This window comes from Lepisma saccharinum, chromosome 24 (genome assembly GCF_977018435.1).
Source record: "Lepisma saccharinum chromosome 24, izLepSacc3.1, whole genome shotgun sequence".
Taxonomy (NCBI): domain Eukaryota; kingdom Metazoa; phylum Arthropoda; class Insecta; order Zygentoma; family Lepismatidae; genus Lepisma; species Lepisma saccharinum.
The window spans coordinates 35,680,391-35,699,819 of NC_139252.1; the positions used below are offsets into that span (position 1 = coordinate 35,680,391).

At 35.4% G+C, this 19,429-nt stretch overlaps 1 protein-coding gene across 1 annotated transcript in view; it reads right to left on the reverse strand.

Annotated features, from left to right (window-relative positions):
* The window catches only part of LOC145978071 (CDK5 regulatory subunit-associated protein 3), a 46,993-nt gene that overhangs the window by 19,174 nt on the left and 8,390 nt on the right, over positions 1-19,429 (reverse strand). The window contains exons 3-7 of the mRNA XM_083110485.1: positions 18,831-19,069; positions 11,222-11,492; positions 5,236-5,348; positions 1,573-1,654; positions 384-439 (exon numbers count right to left, since the gene is read on the reverse strand). Coding sequence (XP_082966611.1) covers positions 384-439; positions 1,573-1,654; positions 5,236-5,348; positions 11,222-11,492; positions 18,831-19,069 — 761 coding nt within the window. The remainder of the gene's footprint in view (positions 1-383; positions 440-1,572; positions 1,655-5,235; positions 5,349-11,221; positions 11,493-18,830; positions 19,070-19,429) is intronic.

Here is a 19,429-nt window from a genome sequence, read left to right on the forward strand (position 1 = left end):
AGCTCAGGTGAGATCAAGAAAGTGTGGGGCCCTAACCCCACACCCCCTATACGCCTTCATGGAGTGGTGCAAAGCAAAGGGGAGCACTTTACTTTTTTTTTTTATTAATATGGATTTCCATATTCTGAAAACTATCCTTTCTACCACTGCTGCTGGAATAAAAACACAATTCAACAGTTATACCCCTCCATTTTTCAAAAGAGGTTGCAACTCTGCAGTGGGTAAGGAATGTTTTCCTTCTATTTACGCAAAACTACATGATGGTCCTACAGAAGCCATGTTAAATTACTGCTACAAGGAGTAATTTAGTATTGTGAGTATTGGTGTAAATCAGTGTTGTTTAATACATATCACAGGAATGTAATATAAAAAAATTAACTTACTTCTGAAACATCTCCTGGTGGGTCAACGCTTATCACATTACCCCAGTCAATATCACCTGCAATGAAATAGAAGTATGAGTAACTAGCAGTGTTTGAAAGGGGGAATGTGGGGGGATAATTTCTCCTAGTTAAGAAGATATCAGTAAAGAATCTACTCCAGCTACGATAATTTGTGTAGGCACGTTCTTCATTGTCTCCATGTTGAATCATACAGGCATCCCCCACCCATCCTCAAACTAGACCAAGTAAACTGTAATATCATAACACAATTGTGCTTGATGTTGATCGTGCCAATATCAAATTTAATGAAAGAAATAATGTATTACAATGTAAAATTTGTGAATACTGCATAACCAAATGGTTAGCACTCTTGCCTTTAGTGCACACTGTACCAGATTTCACTCATGCGGGGCTACATGTTGACCCAGTATCGTGAGAACAATTGGGGTGGTACTTGAAAATACAAGTAGTGAACTCTGAGCTTGAAACCAAGAAAACAGTGATGATGGAACTGAATGTCCTGACCGCACGTCACTCAGGGCAGGATTTAACCCACAGGGTGTTGCAAATGGAGTTAAGCTTTTAGAATACATGAATGATATTCACCTTCTTTACTCAATATATGTGGCAACCTCATGATCTTTAAACAAAATATCCTTTGCCAATGTCCCTTAATTGATTTTACCTTATTATAACTCATCCTTATCATCACAATTCATCTAAAACAGCAACATAAAATTAGTCGGATGATTGTCGGAGTAAAAGAAACACTGATCATAATTTACATTATTAACAGTACCATTATAATAATAAAATAACAGAATGGTGGAGAAAGTTAAGAGACTATTTTTATAAAAAAAGAATTGATCGATAAAATTATTGAAACTCTTTCTAATATACAATCAATATGCTACTATTAGCAGGTAATTACAATTTATAAAGCCAGTGTGATGAATTCACATTTTTATATATTGTCAAAATCCAGCCGCACTGGCAACAATTTATTTCAGTTTGATTTTAGTCCACATTATGCAAAGATAGGCTATAGGGACTAGACCTATAGTTTAATTTGGAAACTGAATCACTGTGATTCTACTGGATATCAAATCTGGGATCCCTTGTTCACTGGCAACTGCTAATGTTAGCATAGGTTAAACCATTCTCAAAGATAATTATGATAACAGCTCACCAGCTTCCAGATTTGTATCACCAAAATCAATGGCATCTGCACTTTCACCAAAATCAATGCCATCACCTTCACCAAAATCAATCTGCAACAAGAGTTGAGAGGCATTTAAAAAATCAATTCAACCTCAACAAACGAGTGCATATTAAAACAAAACTACCAAATTAAATATTTGTTACAAAATTAAACACAAACATTGCTTGTTTTGGAAATCACATACAATTTCTAATATTTTTCTGATTTTTTTTAAAAAGTTCGACATGACTAATTTGACAAAGAGTCAGGGGCATGCAACGCGTGCCACCGCACACGGCCTCGTGCTTCTACATCAGTAATTCATAATTTCTTGGGTGTGCAAACGAGATTGCATTCAAATAGAGGAAGAGAAGGAAGAAAAACATAATTCCTGTGTAACGAAAAACTTCACCATAACAAAGTTGAATTCCTCATAACGGACAAGTGTCCATTCTTGTCAAGCCATCAGTCAGAATTCGTGACGTATTTGTGAATCCAACTTTCCTTGATTTCCCGTCATATATTATTGCTCAACAGAGGACAGGCACCATAAAATGGTTGCTTATCCACTCTTTAGGCTGAGGAACAACACATTTGAGGGTGTGCCGCCCCGTGCTTGGAATTTACAATCTGGCCAATTTGAGAAAAGATGAAAAGAAGAGGCGGAATCATCAAAGTCCTGAAGGACAGCTTGGTCTCTTTTTAAGCCCTTGTGTTTACAACCGCAGCAAGGTTTCTCTGACCGTAAGATGAAACTGTCTTCGAGTGTTTGGTACTCAAAGTAGAGCAAAGGATGTAATGCTCTTCTTTCAGAGACGTAACACTCTTATTTCAGAAAGTAATGAGTATGGGTGCAGATTTATAGGCACAAAAAACTCCTAAACAAGTAGTCAAATGGGCACCACAATGATAAAAAGATGCACTTTACTGTTCTTTTGGCTTATTGTGACGACGATGGTAGATGAAATTAGAAAAAAGTAACTTTAGATAATAAAAAAAATTAACCATACTTATTACTAGGGCTCGGATAATTATGCATATTGCATATGCAAATGCATATTTAAGGATTTTTAACTACAAATGCATATTTGTTTGAAAATAAGTTGATGTTGTGCAACCAACACCGAACATATACTGTATTTATTTTTCATCTCCTCGCATCTCTTCCCTTTTTTATCTTTTCTGTCTTTCCTTTTTCCTGGATTGTATGAAAAGTGACACGTGCGTCATTCTCACCTCAACAATCAACTAAGCTGGCAACGCCGCGTATAAGTTTCTTATCGCAAATGGACAATGTGTGGATGATCTGGAACTTGATATGTCTGACTTTGTGGCCCTAAAGTCCAGTCCACTTGTATCTTGCGAAGTGGAACGTGTGTTTTCTGAATATAAGACTATTCTAGCTGAAAACAGAGTAGTTTCAAGTTCGAAAATTTGAGACATGTTGCTATCAAATGCAATCATGATCTTGATCTGTAGCGTATTGTGTTTCATTTAACACAGAACCATATTAATTGAAAAAAATCTGTGTAGCGAATGAGAATTCAGAATAATGCATATTCATTGCTTGGCATGTGATCTTTCATAGTTTGTAAAAGACAGCATTTATAAATTAAACAGGTTTTTAAAGTGCATATTTTGCAATTTTTTTAGTGCATAACTATCCGAGCCCCACTTATTACTGTGAAGATAGCTCCCATGTAGAATAGTGGTTAGCACTGTAGCTTTAGAGCGAGTGGTCCCGGTCGGAACACCAAAAATTTTGGGTTGACCCAGCATCGTGAGGACAACTGAGGAGCTGCTTGAAAAGATGATGTGGTGGTCTCCGGTCTCGAAAGCCAGAAAACAGCGGCGATGAGACTCGATGAACAGACCACGGGTCACTCAAATAAAATTTGTTGGCACGCAGTGGCCCTCAGTGTGCTGGAGTTGTTTGTAGCAGCATTAATGTGAAGAACTTCGAAATTATGGATACGTTCAGTGCTTTTGCATCATTAATATCATCCCAGTACGATTAAATATAGAGTTCTCAAAAAATGCTCTTGCTTTTTTTTTTTTAGAACAATCTGTCATCTTCATAATATTTATTCTTCAGAATCCAAGCAAACTACAAATTACGTTTGCTCTATTAGTGTTTCTCCACAAAATTTTGTGAATATAGTTGAGTAGTGGTAGAGACAAGCCATCATCTACATGATAAATTGGTAAATACATTGGTTGTAAATCATACATGACTTTGTCTACCTGTTTACATTATGTTATTTGTGTGCTTAAATTCAGTTTCATTTTTTTAATGAAAATTCTCCATCCCACAAAGTTTCCAAGAAAAGTTTATCTAGGGCATTCATATAGTGTTCTGGTAAGAAAGTCAGTTATCGTGATTTTAAGACACGAGCCCATCTTAGTGGTCAAGCCCACCGAAAATTCCGGGTTCAAATCCTGGCCTGAGCTTAGCTCTTGCAAAATAGGGTGGTGGTGGAGGGTGGAAATGTGAAATTTCTCGCTCCTCTAGCACCTAAATGGCACATCCTAGAAGAAAATTGCGCAGAACATTATTTGTAGAGATTTTTATGTAGATTAATTTTTGTCATAACCTATTTTGCTGTAAAATACTTTTCAAGCGAGATATTGGCAAGAAACTGATTTTCAAAGATGGCAGTCAAAGCCAGAGTGTTAAGACGGGTGCAAAATTAGTATGTTGTTAAGAACACTTTTACAAAGATAATAAAATTTGTTCCAGCTTTCCTGGATTCTTTTCCTCATTGAACCCCCTTGTTGACTGGCCTAAGAGGCATGGAAAATTAACTTAGCTACTGATATAATGTTCAAAGTAACACCTTGTTTTTATCTTATATTTTACACTATGTTGTAACAATACTTTCTGAATCAAAAAACGTACAATTTATTAATATTTTCATTATTTTGTAAAGAAGCTTAAATTATTATTTTAGTAAAGTACTGTGAAGAATCAACAAATGCAGCCCAAATACTTGATATGAAGGCCAATCATTTGTAAAAAATACACACATTCTCCTGCTTTATATTTTATACACTTGGACCTACAAAATCCTAAATTAAAAAAAAAAAATGACTTGTTATTAAATTTTATCAGATTAGACATTTTCCATACATTGAAAGTTAATTTCAGACAGTCCCATCGAAAAAATGTATATAATCAATGTTACGTTGATAGGCTCATATGAAATTGAGCTAATGTCAAATATACTGTATATTCTACCATTCTGAGCAATTTATAATTTTAAAAATTGATATCTATTCAGCCTTAATCATACAATTTATGATGGATGTGGTAAACGCAGTTTAAAATTACTTACTGGAAATTTAGAAATTATTCATACAATATTGATTTTTGAGTAGGAACTTATGTTTTCTTTTCCACATTTGTAAAAATGTAATTGTTATTGCACAGATGTTATGTTCAAATGCATCAAGAGCTATGACTGATCAAACTGTGCACCAACTGGAGTGTAAAGTACTTCGGAACTCAGGAGCAAGAATAAATCCCTGATAGAACTGGAAATTTGAAAAGTTTGAAGTCTTATTTCCACCCAAATAAGAATCCCTGCTTTTTCCAGTAAGAATCAAAGCCTAAATTTTAAATTTACAAAATCAGAACAGTGAGATGATTACCACATTATCGTCCGATTCTGTTTCGTCGTCAAACTGAATATTCAATTTTGGTTCTTCTATTCTCAGAGGAGGCTCTCCGTATGTCCACTCATACACGGTGGTATTGCCATGGTCTGTAATACATAAAAAAACATAATCACAACACTTTATTTTGGGCATTATCAAAACAATACTGCAATTAACGTAACAGTAAAATTTATCAATGCACACTCCTGTTCACATAAAGTGGTAAATTTTACATGGTTATTTTATATTATCAGTACATTGTGATTATCGTATTTAGTCATGTATATATAATGCACACTCTTTCCAAAAATTTTTGTTTCCAAAAACTATGGTGCGTATTATGCACGGAATAATTTGGACAGCCAACATGAAACCGTACAGGGTCATTCCATGATTTTCTGACACTTGCATTGATTTCTCATATTATATATCGTTGTAAAGCTTAAATCCTGCAATTTCTGAATATGGCAACAGTATTCCATTCAAGATAGCGACACTAATGTGAAATGCGGTTGAAATAAGCTTATCAAAAAATTAAGGAATGTTCCAATTTTTATGGTACTTTGGATGAAAGAAAAGATAAGGAAAAAGAAAATAATAATTAAAATGTATTACTGGTCAAATAATATTATATTTATGGTGTGTGTAAATGCAATAATGGAATAAATCTTGTTCTGCTAACTGTTAGTTTGAGGGTCCTGAATGTGCCTCGTACAAATGTTACGTTAGTCATGGAAAAAGTATATATTTTGAAGTTGTTTTTTTTTAGAAAAAGTAAAGAAGGAATAAACTAAATCACTTATAAAAGTTTGAATGCTATTTCCCACGATGTTTCACTTTGAAATGAAATGTTCCGAGACACCAAAAAAAGCAGTGCCATCCTGGCGGAATTCAAGCATGCACCTTCGGTCACATGGAATGCGCATCAGCGGCATTTGTTGGGTTAGAAATAATAGAAAATAACTTCCTGAGCACTGCAAATACATAACGTAATTTTGATCTCGCTTTCTACTATTACAGAATAAATAAGGTGGCTAAAGAGTGAAAGCTTTGGGATGCTAAACACAGTGGAGGAGAGGGGGAGGTGGCATGGGTTGGTGACTTATTGTTTACACAAGAGGATATTCTCCTCTTGGTCCACATGGCAACAGCTGACTCATTGAATAGGTATGATGTTATTCACTCTTGATCAGCATAACAACAGCTTTATGACCTATAACTAAGAAACTAAGAAAGCCATTTCTTGAAACTGGATTGTACTGTGCATTATATATGAGATATAATTGTTTGTCACTTTTCCCCAATCAACCAGGGTGCGCATTATAGATGCGTAAATATGGTATTACAGGGTGGCTACTCTAGGACGTTGATAAAATTCAAGTATAATTCACGGTTTTCAAGCTGAACTATCCAAAAATTCAAGGGTACAAGCAAATGTTTTCTCTATTTCAGCCTTACGTATTACGTCCTCTCACCACCCATGTACACACAGTCACAAACATATTAGCAATATAAAGGGTCTGTGTGATTCCAATTTATCCAAAAATTCTAATTCAATTCAATTAAACGGTACATATATTTAAAATATTTAATTTAAAGTGCGGATTTTACATTTGCCATTTCACATACTCAGACTCTAAGTACATCTACAAACATAAGTCACAAATATAAGCAATAGTAAATTTGTATAAAATTGAACTTACTTACGTGAGTGAGTATGAAGTTTAGAAAACGTTTCAGGGTACAAGTGCCCCCTTCATCAGGTTCATATTTTTCTCTAGGCACTAATCATAATGCCGCGTCACTAAGTGTTAAAAAAGGATTAGGTTAGAGGTTTGGTTAAGAAACACTTGAAACATTCCTGTCTAAAAACAACCAGTTAAAAATCGCGTTTTAAAAAGTTCCCAATTTCCCATGAGACATCTTATAACATCGGTAAAACACGTTCAGTTGCACAGCCAGCATGGTCTCATGGGAAATGGGGAACTTTTTAAAACAAATTTTTTAACTGGTTGTTTTTAGACAGGAATGTTGGTAGTGATTGTTTCAAGTGTTTCATAACCAAACCTCTAACCTAATCCTTTTTTAACACTCAGTGACGCGGCATTATGATTAGTGCCTAGAGAAAATATGAACCTGACGAAGGGGGTACTTGTATCCTGAAACGTTGTTTTCTAAACTTCATACTCGCTCACGTAAGTAAGTTCAATTTTATACTAATTTAGTATTGCTTATATTATATAGTGAGTAACACGCACAATATGGAAATTATTATAAGTCACAAATGTTACGGGATGTACAAATCTACGAAAAATTGTTAATTGTACAAGAATTTCAAACTCAAATTTACCTATCAACTTCAATATATCTTGCAATAATTTTATGTCTGTGAGATAGATTGCTCTACAAAGGAGACTAACAAAGTAAAGGAATTGAGAGAATTCTGTTATATTTTCCACACAGCTTTCTTTTCTTTTCCTTCCTCGGTAAAAAAAACTGTGAAAAACCTGCCTAAGGGCATTAATAAATATGTATAAATTCAATGGGATTTGGATTAATAAACTTTGCCATTTTTCACGTCTACGAAGAAAAATTCACGCAAAATTCCCAGAATTCAAGGAATTCCCAGTGAGTAGCCACCCTGTATTAGTAAAGTATCAATAAAAATAATCAATTGTACATATTTGATAATTCTATAAATATCCTGTAATATTTCTTTCACAGGACCCTTATTTCAGGATTTTTTTGTTGATCCTGGTACTGATTTTACTCTTATATTCATTTGATTGATATGAAAATTACAGAAATTGTGATTATCAGTAAAAATAATCATAGTTTTTCTTGTATGTACGCATTGCTTGCATTATAGAATTATTTTCCTGTAGTTTACGGTTATTACAAGCATAAGAAAACAGTTTTTCTTCATGAATGAAAATAAATGTCTGATGAAAGGAGCGTGTGTTCTCCTGAAACGTCACAAAGGAAAGCTGTTTTCTTATGCTTGTAATAACCGTAAACTACAGGAAAATAAAAATAATCAATTTTATATATTTGATATTTCTATAAATATGCTGTAATATTTCTTCAACAATTATGTAATTTTCACATTCATCAGAGTATAATTCATGTGAAATGTCTGTGCAGGGGGTATCTCGAAATGACAGTCCAGGATCAGCAAAAAAATTCCCTGCCCCAATCTAGACTTCAGGAAATGACTTCCAAATTATATTTCCTAGCAATGAAATTTCAGGTCACTATTAGGAACAGGTTTTTCAGTTCAAAGACATTTTGAGATTCCCACCTTTCATGAAGGGATACACACTTCTAGAGCTACAAAATAAAGAAGATACTATACAAATTACATAGTATGATTTATAGTATTAAAAGTAATAGTTACTGACACATTATCAAATTAATCACATTATCCACTACCATGCAATACCCAATAAAATATTAACAAAAATCAAATGAAGACTAGGAATTTTCTATAAAAAGTTTCATAGTTAAACAACAGATAGCATTTTATTAAGAGTTAACTCACAATTTGTAATATTTTGATATATCTTGCCTTTACACAATATTACGATCTAATAAAAAAGATTAGTTTCTAACATAAAAACAACAATACTGACAGTATTATGAATGACTGTTCAAAAATATACTGGCAAACATCTAAACATGTACTCTATGAAAAAAAGGAAAAGCTGCTTTGTTTGCAGTAAGCTCTCATCATTCTTCAATTGGGTTTCTAACACTTCAATTTGATGATCAATAGAATAAGAACAGATAGGAAAAATTCTATTTGAGTTTTGAGTTGTGCATTCATACAAGGACTTATCCTAACATGCTCCAGTACAATAGTTTAAATTGCGTACTAGCGATTAAATTTTAAAATCACGTAAAAGTGGAAACCAGTAAAAGAGTTTTTCACAGATGCATCAACATTACTTGCAGGAGGAGTTAAATATGAAAATAAGTTTAGGTACGACTTGAATTCTGGACTACGAGAGTGAGAGTAAGCAGTAGCCATTAAAAAAAAATGTTATCTTCATATATATAATGAAACCCACAATGGGATCCACATGTCATATACAAAGATATTTTTTATCGGTGTCTGCTTAAACATTGCACAGGCACTAAACACATGAATGCAATGCTCTGTTCTTTTGACACACTTGTAGCATCATTCAGTGCAAAAATGTTCACCTCATATAGTAATCCAGAACTGCACACACTTGTCTCAGTTAAAGAATATGAGGTCAATTTATCTAGGGTGTTCTGATGCTCATGTGTACGTTCTCTCACGGTACAGTGAAGCACTGTCACCCATAAATAGCTTTCTTTAACATGTACACATTCTGCATGCTCCTACATGCAGCAGCAACTATCAACATTCTCAATTTGGTGTTACTACTAATTGAAACACATACTCAAATTTATGAAAGGTGAAAAAACACACACACACAAGGGTATGTAGGGGCATGCATATTTAGTTTTTGACGAAAACACGAAATGTGAAATAACACATTCTAATGTTAATTTTTAATGTTTCTGTAAGGTGGGAGGTGCATTCTCATACCCAGTCTTGTCACGAAATGATGTGAGATGAATTGCAAAATGTGAAATAGACTCAAACATGAGATTTAGAGTTTATTAACAAATGTGACACTTTGCGAAGTTTGAATTATACTGTGAGTTATGCAATTCAAGGAAAATTGATTAATTCCGCTGTAAATATTTGAGAAGCAAGAATGGACCCCTTTGTACAGAAATAAACTTAATACTCTGGTAACTACATAAATGTGCTATTAGAAGGGATATGTTTATTTTGTAATTAGTGCAGTTTTTAAATCAAATTTTGGATTATGTGCACAATTTTAAAACCGAAATGTAATTTTATCATAAGCCAGGAGCTCTGCTTTATTCCAATCTACTTTTGATCCATTTTTCACTGCTATAACAACAAAATTTTATTTTATTTACTGCTTTTGAACCCAAAATTAACTCTGTTTTTGTACCGAAATTTTGCTTTTTATTTACCAAAAATATGTGCCTCTAGGCATAGGTCATGGCAATTATTTTTCTTTGCAAGAATGCAGGGCCGGCACGAAAATTCAAAATATGCAAATGGAACTGAAAAATATATGAACAATGCAGGTCATGTGTACCCAGAGGTTGGTAGTCGCCGAAGTCGATTACAGATGTATAAAAATTGGCAGAAATTGACATATCGGCATCGGAAAAAATCCGATATTTAAGCCGGTACATATTATACTAGAGATTACCTTCTAATAAGTTTTATATTTTAATTTTGTAAGATTTATTGAAAATTAGGTTAGGATTCTTCATCATTGTAGAGTTTTTGTAATAAAATTATTGCAAACTCTCATTGAGAGGATCAAGCTACCTCAAAATCAGAAATGAAACAGTACATTGCTGAACCAACTATTCCTCGTGACCAGGATCCGCTGTTGTATTGGAAATTCAAAAATGAGTATCCAAACCTGAAGCAAGTGGCGAGAAAATACTTGGGATAACTGCTGTATCAGTATTCAATGAATGAGTGTTTAGTGTTGCTGGACAGATTTGCGATAAGAGAAGAAGTAGGTTACTTCCAGAAGTGATTCCAAAACCCGTGTGTCTGAAGCTTAATCTGCCAGCATTAAATTTACAACATTAAGAAAAGGAATTCATTTTGCATTTCAAAAAACTGCTTGTGTACTAATGTTAAATCTCTTGAGAATATATATGTATATACATATGATAAATAGAAATGTACATAGCAAATTTATTTTTGTCATGCTGAAAGTAACATCCCATTTCTGTTGCATCGGAATCGGTTCCAAAAATTATCGGTGAGTACATCGGTATCGGTAAATTTTCAGCTTCGTCACATCCCTAATTCTACTCATAAATAATTTAAAGTAACATCAAATATTTATTCAAATCCAATAATGAAAAATTACTTTGTAACACTCACCTATAACATACTTCAGCAAGGGGGTAAATCCTCCAGACTGTTCATGTTTTAGAGTAAAATTTGCAAAGGCACTATAAAAGTCTTGAGTAGTCTTCAGCGACTTCGCCTTTTCTGCTATTTTGGCATAAATGTCAGGCAAGTCCACAAGACGATCTACCAACTCTTTCTTTATATTCTTTCCTTCAATGCCTAGCTTCTTGCAAGATGACTGGAAGTCATTTTGCCAGGTATTTGCATTCTTTGCATATTCAACTTCCTTCTTCTCACATTCCTGGAATGAAAAGTCAAATGATGTCACAATAAGCTGACCAAAAGATGCTTTAGTACATTCCAATTACACTAGCAGGCAGATTGATACGGCGTTATTCAAAAGGATGGTTAAAAAAATACCTTGTTGTGTATACATGGGCATGTGAACTGCCATTAGTAACACTGTGTGTTCATTGAAGCAGGACAAGGTTTTTATTGCATGGTGAGTTACACCAACAGGGCTATTGAGACTGCTTTCTTGATTGATTGATGTGGTTCATTTACTTCACTTTTCAGTCACTTTTGACTAGTTATGAAAACGGCGACAAGTGATGATGACTGAACAATGAAACACCCACACCCAGGTAAGGATTCAAACCTGGGACCCCTAATAATGCAGTATGCTGTGCTAACCATTCTGCCACAGAAGTTGGCACTTGTGACTTCCTGTTAGGGATACATATCTCCTCAATGCCACAGCACCTGGATGGCATCTAACAACAAAGGATATGCTGGGATGCAAAGGACAGAACTGGACTACCATAATGACACCTGTTGAGCCCAGATCAAACATTTCAAATATGCATGTAAAACTTAAGAGCTTCTATCAATCCATATCATTATGGTTGCGATATGCCACTTCAGGTGTGAATAAATGCATCATCCTTTTTTAATAACACTAATAGGGACAGATTAATCAGTACTCTATCAGTGAAATTACTGATAATTTTACCGATCTGATATATCTATAAATATCTTACAATTTAATGCAACATTTGTTATAATTTTTATGGATATAAATATATAATTTTCATTTTGCACTTATTTTAAAAAGTAAATGTCTAAATATGCAGCTTCTTTTGCATTGCAAAAGCTTAGTTCATTTGGTAAAATACATTTATTAAGTAGGTCAATGACTCATTTGGAATTTTATATCGAATTGGTAGAATATCTGTTATCAGTATTGACAAAATTTTACATAGGTCCATCCCTAATATGAAAGCAATGGGCTGAAATAGTACTAAAAACATGTGCTGGAAATAAGTCTATCGAATTTCACCACTCTGTCTCACATAATTAGGGAGAATTACAACACTAGACTTTCCACTGTCACAAACAAATGATAATGGGGGGAGGGGCAATTATTATTTAGATTTTGCTCATGCTAAGTGGTTTCTAAATGTGAGTATACGCAAACTAAACTTTAAAATACAAAATTTCCTGTGTCTAGATTATTCTGTGACTTATACAAAATCCTCCAATTCTGATTATTTCTGTAGCAAAGTGTGGTAGGAGGACTTGCTTAAGAAAAATAAAATAAACTTTATAACATTCCATGTTTTCCACATAAGTGTAAAAAAATGATGATTATGACTAGGGCCCGGGACTTTATGTTATAACATAACATATACTGGGGTGAGATCTTTACGTACCCGATGAAAATCAGTCAAAATACACGAACTTGATAAGGCATATTTTACCAATTTCACGTATTTACAACATATTAAATTTTCTTGTAATAAGACATATTTCTGCACAATTTCGTAATCGTCTTGCATATAATCGGTAGAGCCACATATATATGGTAAGTAGAAAAGCAAAATTTCGGTACAAGAACAGTCGATTTCGGGTTCAAAAGCGGTAAATAAAATAAAATTTCGGTGTTATAGTCACATCAAAAGTGCTATATAAAGTGACATTTTGGTTTTAAAATTGTGAATATAATCCTAAATTTGAAATAAAAACTGCACTTATTACACAAAATAAACTTATCCCTTCTAATAGCACATTTATGTAGTTACCAGAGTATTAAGTTTATTCCTGTGTAAAGGGGTCCATTTTTGCTTCTCAATATTTACAGCAGAATTAATCAATTTTCCATGAATTGCATAACTCACAGGATACTTCAGACTTCAGAAAGTGTCGCGTCGGTAAATAAATGGTAAATTTCGTGTTTAAGAGTCAATTTCGCATTATTTCGTGACAAAACAGGGTAGAAAAATGCCCCTCAGACCTTTCAGAAACATGAAAAATGAACATTACAGCATGTTATTTCATATTTCGTGTTTTCGTTAAAAACGAAATTTGCATGCCTCTAATAATCGGATATTTTATAATTTATTCATGCCTTTAGTGTAACAGATAGTTTACATTATCCATGGCAGGATAAGAAAATTACGGACAACGAAAGTGAAAGCAGATGCAGGCTTTTCTTACCAACTTGCACAGAAAAATAATACCCCTTTCCCCAGAATATTTTTTATCCCACCCACAATTGATAGCAGATCTTCAGTGTTTAGACATGGGGAAACAACAAAAAAAAAAACTTGTCAAGAAAGAAAAAGAACAGTTCAGGCACTACTTCAAAATATGGCACCGGGCCAGAACGATCTACTGTCCTCTTTCTCAAAGGACCTGTAAGTGCATTGTGGAATGGAAACATCTTTAGTGTAACTTGTTCTGGCAAAAATTTTGGATGCTGCTTTCAAATTTTATGTAGTTAAAATCTGCCTTAAAAAGTTGTGTTTGTGTGTTGATTACCAAGATTTAGCAGAGCTGTAGCAAGCTGTCAATTAGAATTGAATTGTTGCTTTCAGTCCACTTTAAGCCTAGATAGGCTAATCGGGACTAGACCTACAGTTTAAAGTGGGTTCTGCACCACTGTGCACTGGATATCGAATCAAGACACCCCTTTATTACAAGGGGATGACGTTACCACTATGCCATCGAGGAGGCCCAATGCCTATTAAAATTTGCATGTGGATATATGAAGTTCTCAAATCAATTTTTTTCACCATAATACAACAGAAATTGGATTTTAAGTGCCAAATTTACATGAAAATTAGTCTATTTTTGAACCAAAAATTTGAATTCTTACATTTTAATCACATTGAGCCAGGATGGTTCAGTCTTACTGAATCTGTATGAACAATTTGTAGTTTTGTTATTTTATACAGACTCTTTAGGCAAATCACAGTGAAGAGGTTGAATGATGATTAGAGGAAGATTGACAAAGGGTCTTGATTCTCAACCAAGAAATTTGAGTGACGATATGCCAGAGTCTACCACTGAATGTAATTGGTCACGAAGAAGGCATTATGTATTGTATTTTATGTATTGCTGAACATCATTCTCCATGCTATGTTACTGGTGAAGCATTCAAAGAATGCAATTTTGGAAGAAAACAATTAAAACTTCCAGTGCTGAATTTGGACGAGAAATGCCACAAAATAATCAAAGCTCCTACAAGTGTAAAAATCAAAAGAAACAACAGAAAAATAAAATTAACAGTTCACAAATATAAAGATGGTTAAACATTATTACCGCTAACATTTATAGGACTTTTACTGGTTTTCATCTTACAAGGAGAAGAAGATATTAAATGTAATTCTAATTTTCAGTAATTTAAATTTAAGTGCAACAATCTAATTCCTAGTAGGCTATTTAATTGTTTAATCCCCTCTTTCCTGCTATTTGTTGTAACTGACATTGCATTTACATAATTCTTCAAAAGGACATGTGAAAGTGAATGGAAACATTGAGCAAAAAAAGTTTATTTACTAGAAAGGAGAAAAGTATAGTTTTAATTAGTGTTCCTTCAAGTGAAGTCAAGAATCTTTACAAATTGCTATACAAGGTGGCTCAATAAGTCCCTTAACACCCCCAGTACAAGGCCACTGCAGCGTGCAACATGGAAATGATGACGACCAATCGTTCCCAGGCCAAGGGGGAACCACATTGACGTCACTCGTGCGGTCGGTGGCCATCTTGAAACCAAAATGAAAATTTTAAATGGGAAGGGGATTGTGCGATCCTTCAATGTTGGCTAGAATTTCACCAAGAAACCGTTTAATTTTAAGGATGCTTCCCGCATTGGAGAGTTACTGAAGCACATTTCCTTTTGTTACAGATCTGAGCGAAAATGCCACTAACACGTGAGGAACGCATTGCGATCATACTGATGTCAGGGGAGAGAAGTACGCGTGACACCACCATCCTGCACGACAACCGGTGACACATGTGGCCGTCAGCTAGTTGCTGGCGAAAGTTCAAGACACCGGATCAGTGGACGTCCGAAAACAGCCACGCTGTAGCAATGTTGGCATCATTTGCAAAGTCCCCGACCCGTAGCACACAGAGACTGGCACTGGAAAGCGGTGTCAGCAGGGTTTCAATTCAAAGAATTGTACGTGACCACCACTGGCATCCGTATAAGATACAGCTGCAGCAGCACCTTAGTGATGACGATCCAGACAGGCATTTGGAGTTTTGTGAGTGGGCCCTAGGACAACTGCAACATGACCCAGCCCTCAGTAGCCAGATTCTGTTCAGTGATGAGGCCAATTTTTATGTGTCGGGGGAGGCGAATAAGCAAAATCTGCGGTACTGGTCACCCGATAATCCACATTGGACAGATCCCAGCAAGGTGATGGGAGGTGGGAAGCTAATGGTGTGGTATGGTACTTAGTGTTCTCGACTTGTTGGTCCATTTTTCATTGAGGGCAACTTAAATGCAGAGGACTACTTGCTTCTGCTACGGGAGGAGATCTTCCTTGCTGTCTGAGGATGGGAGCTATCCTGAATCATTCCAGCAAGATGGTGCCCCACCGCACTATGGGATGATGGTCCGTCCGTCAGTACCTGGATCAACAATTCCCTCACACTGGATTAGTCGCCGAGGGGCTGTGGAATGGCCAGCATGCTCACCTGACCTGACACCACTGGACATTTACCTCTGGGGACATCTGAAAGCGATGGTGTATGCTACGAAAATCAGGGATGTGCCCATTTGTGCAAACACAAAATGGATGCCTGTGCTGCAATCTCTCCTGAGGTTCTGCAGAATGTAGTAAGGTCATGGAAGAGACGTTTACACGTGTGTGTTGCGCATCAGGGATGCCATATTGAGCATGTGTTATAACGTTTGCGGTACCGTTATATCTGCAACAATTAAAGTTAGGTGCAAACAAATGTCACAGTTGGTTTCCTGGTGAAATTCTAGCCCAAGATTGATGTGTCGCACAACCCCCTTCCCATTTAAATTTTCACATTGGTTTCAAGATGGTTGCCGAGCATGTGGTTTCCCCTTGGCCTGGCAACGATTGGTCGTCACCATTTCCACATTGCATGCTGCAGTGGCCTTGTACCGAGGGTGTTAAGGGACTTATTGAGCCACCCTGTATTATCATTTATTACTTTCAACAGGTGTGGCGAATTTCACGCTACATAAGAAATTTAAAAGAACATTTACCGTTTCTAATCGCCACAAGTCTGTTTTTGCTTCGCCCCTGAACGCTTCGGTTTACCTTTTGTCTTATGCTTGATTAAACTCATGCCAGAAGGCAGCACTTATGGGCTTCTTTTCCTGCTGGAAATTGCATGCCAACACAGCACCAGATGTTTTGCTAACACAGCACCGACACAGGTACGCACACATTGCTTGGCGTACCTCGGTTGACATAACTTCTGGGAAGTATACCATAAACTTCAAATGGAGGGACATGCATTGAAGTAAGATCGGTACTTAAAAATACACACAGAACGTCAGAAGGAACCTATACTATGCTTGGAGTATTGAGGGCTTTTTATGTAAGCAGCGGAATTGTGCCAACAACTTGTCCATGTAAATTTTCGCACATTCAGTGAAAACATATTTACTAAGCTACGATTGTGAATGAGGGGAACGCAGTCGACCACTGAGTTGCCAAACGTACCATTATGTCTACATTGGTGTTCAAACCAACCATGACGAGGCAAGAACGGTGAGGTTTTGAAAGGGGTACCTCACTGTTCCTGCAAGGTCAAAATGGTCTACATTCCTGTTGCTGAGAGTAGAAGCTTGGTACCCAAAACTTGTAATACCTACACACTTCAACTCCCTGGCTATTAGACATGGTAAAATCACAGAACGCTTCTATTGCATTTCAGGTATGAGCTGACGAGTGTGGTGAACAGTAGTATTCTGACAGGAGTCATTAAACTCAACATATGAGATTGGATACGTGGGATTCCAAAGAGCTATGTCAACATCACCATTGTCTAATAAAATGTGCTCATTTTTACTATATCCTAGTGAATGTACAATTCAGTATGAACAAGCATAACTACTTAGTGTTCTTTTTGACGTACATGGTAGATAAATTGTGTGCACTATAAAGTGATGTATACTTGCGTCACTAGTAATTAAATTAATTTCCTGTGTATGCAACTAAAGTTTCTGAACGTTTTGATTAACCTGTGTGTGTCATAAAAGATACGTTGTTATTCACAACTTATTTAAACATTAACTCTTTGTGTATAAAAGAGAGGCATTTCACAAGAAAGCACGTGTTGTAGAAATTTTCTCAATCGCTGTTTAACTTTACTCAAAGGAGGCATATTTTGATTAAAGTACCGCCTCACCCCCCTTTGCATAACAAGAGCATCTACGTCGTTTTATAGAGTAAATTGTATGGGTAATTTGACGTTGGATATTAATTGCAGTACATGCATGTACTAAGATTCCAGATGAGTTCATGTAAAAGCCATAAATAGTTGGCACACATGTTGTTTGCCATTTAATTGTTGACGTGAGTAGATTTTGTCGCTAGACGAAATATACGTATAGCATTAGGTTAATTTAATATTGAGTGTTAAGATTGTTTACAGTAATGATGTAATAAAAGATGGATTGAATATATATTGAAGTAATCTAAACACGCTTTCACATTTCTTGTACTAGATAGACGAGGTTATTGTTAAATTTTGGAGACGTTCGCATGTACGCATGTTATTGTTGAATAAATGGCAGTCAATACAAATATTGAATTATGTCGTAATTATCCCACAACGTACTAGAACGTCATATAACAGTAATTATAAACTGAATAAACATAACATGATTGGTGGTGGTAGTGTAGTGGATTGATAATTTGTGCTTTACATGTGTATTGATTGTTTCTTGAGTTGGGGTGGGGCGATTTGGTAATATTGGTAGTCTGTATAATGAGACCGGATTGTGAACCACATTTTTACTGTAATCTTGTCCCACAACATTTCCATTATCGAGATGGTTCTAACGGACCCTGAAGCGAGCCTATAAAATTGTCAATATCTTCAAAAAAATAAAACTTGTAAGATCTACTAACTTAGTGTCTATCCTCCCACAGACCTGCACTGTGCTATCCTTTAAGATCTAGACAAGTAGAATGTTATCAGGTGACATCCAATGGGAAATTTGAACAATCAAAATATGTTCAGCTTATAGGCAAAAAGATAAAATTTAAATTAACAACTAGAAAATATTTATAAGCAGTGGAAGGAGGGTTTCTTAAAAGGTATTGTATTCTGATGTAAGCATCTACTCTAGTATTCAACTCACATCCTGTATTTGATTGCATTTTGCAATTTGACGCTTCAAGCCGGGAACTTCATAGCTGACGTTTCGTATAAGCATCTGAGCAGCCTCTGCCAAATACACATTGTCCTTCTCATACAATTTCACCACCTCCTGCCAGTCTTTCATTCTCTGAGAACCATATTGGCCGAAAATGTTCTTTGTATCTTTTTCAGTGTCTCTCAGGATGGTAACTATCTTCAAGCAGTGGAAGTAATTTATATCTGAAACAAATATAATAGTTTTAAAAAGAAAACACATCAGTTTGCACTTGTTGACAGCATATGAGTAGGTTTACCAACACTTGCCTTGTGTGTGTCCTGTGTTCACGTTCATGTGACACTATTGAAGTGGCTAATTATTCTTAAGTTGTTTCTTTAGCCTATAATTTCAGTGTGAAGAATTTATGGTAAACTACACACTTTGTAACTAGTGAAATAGGCGAAAATGTATTGTGAGACTGAAACAAAAATAATGACCATTGGCACCTGAAAATATAACTCCAGTTTTTGGAGCTACATAATTGCACAGGATTGTGCATTCACTTTCTACATGCACTGTAAGCTTGTTAACCCTTTCCGGAT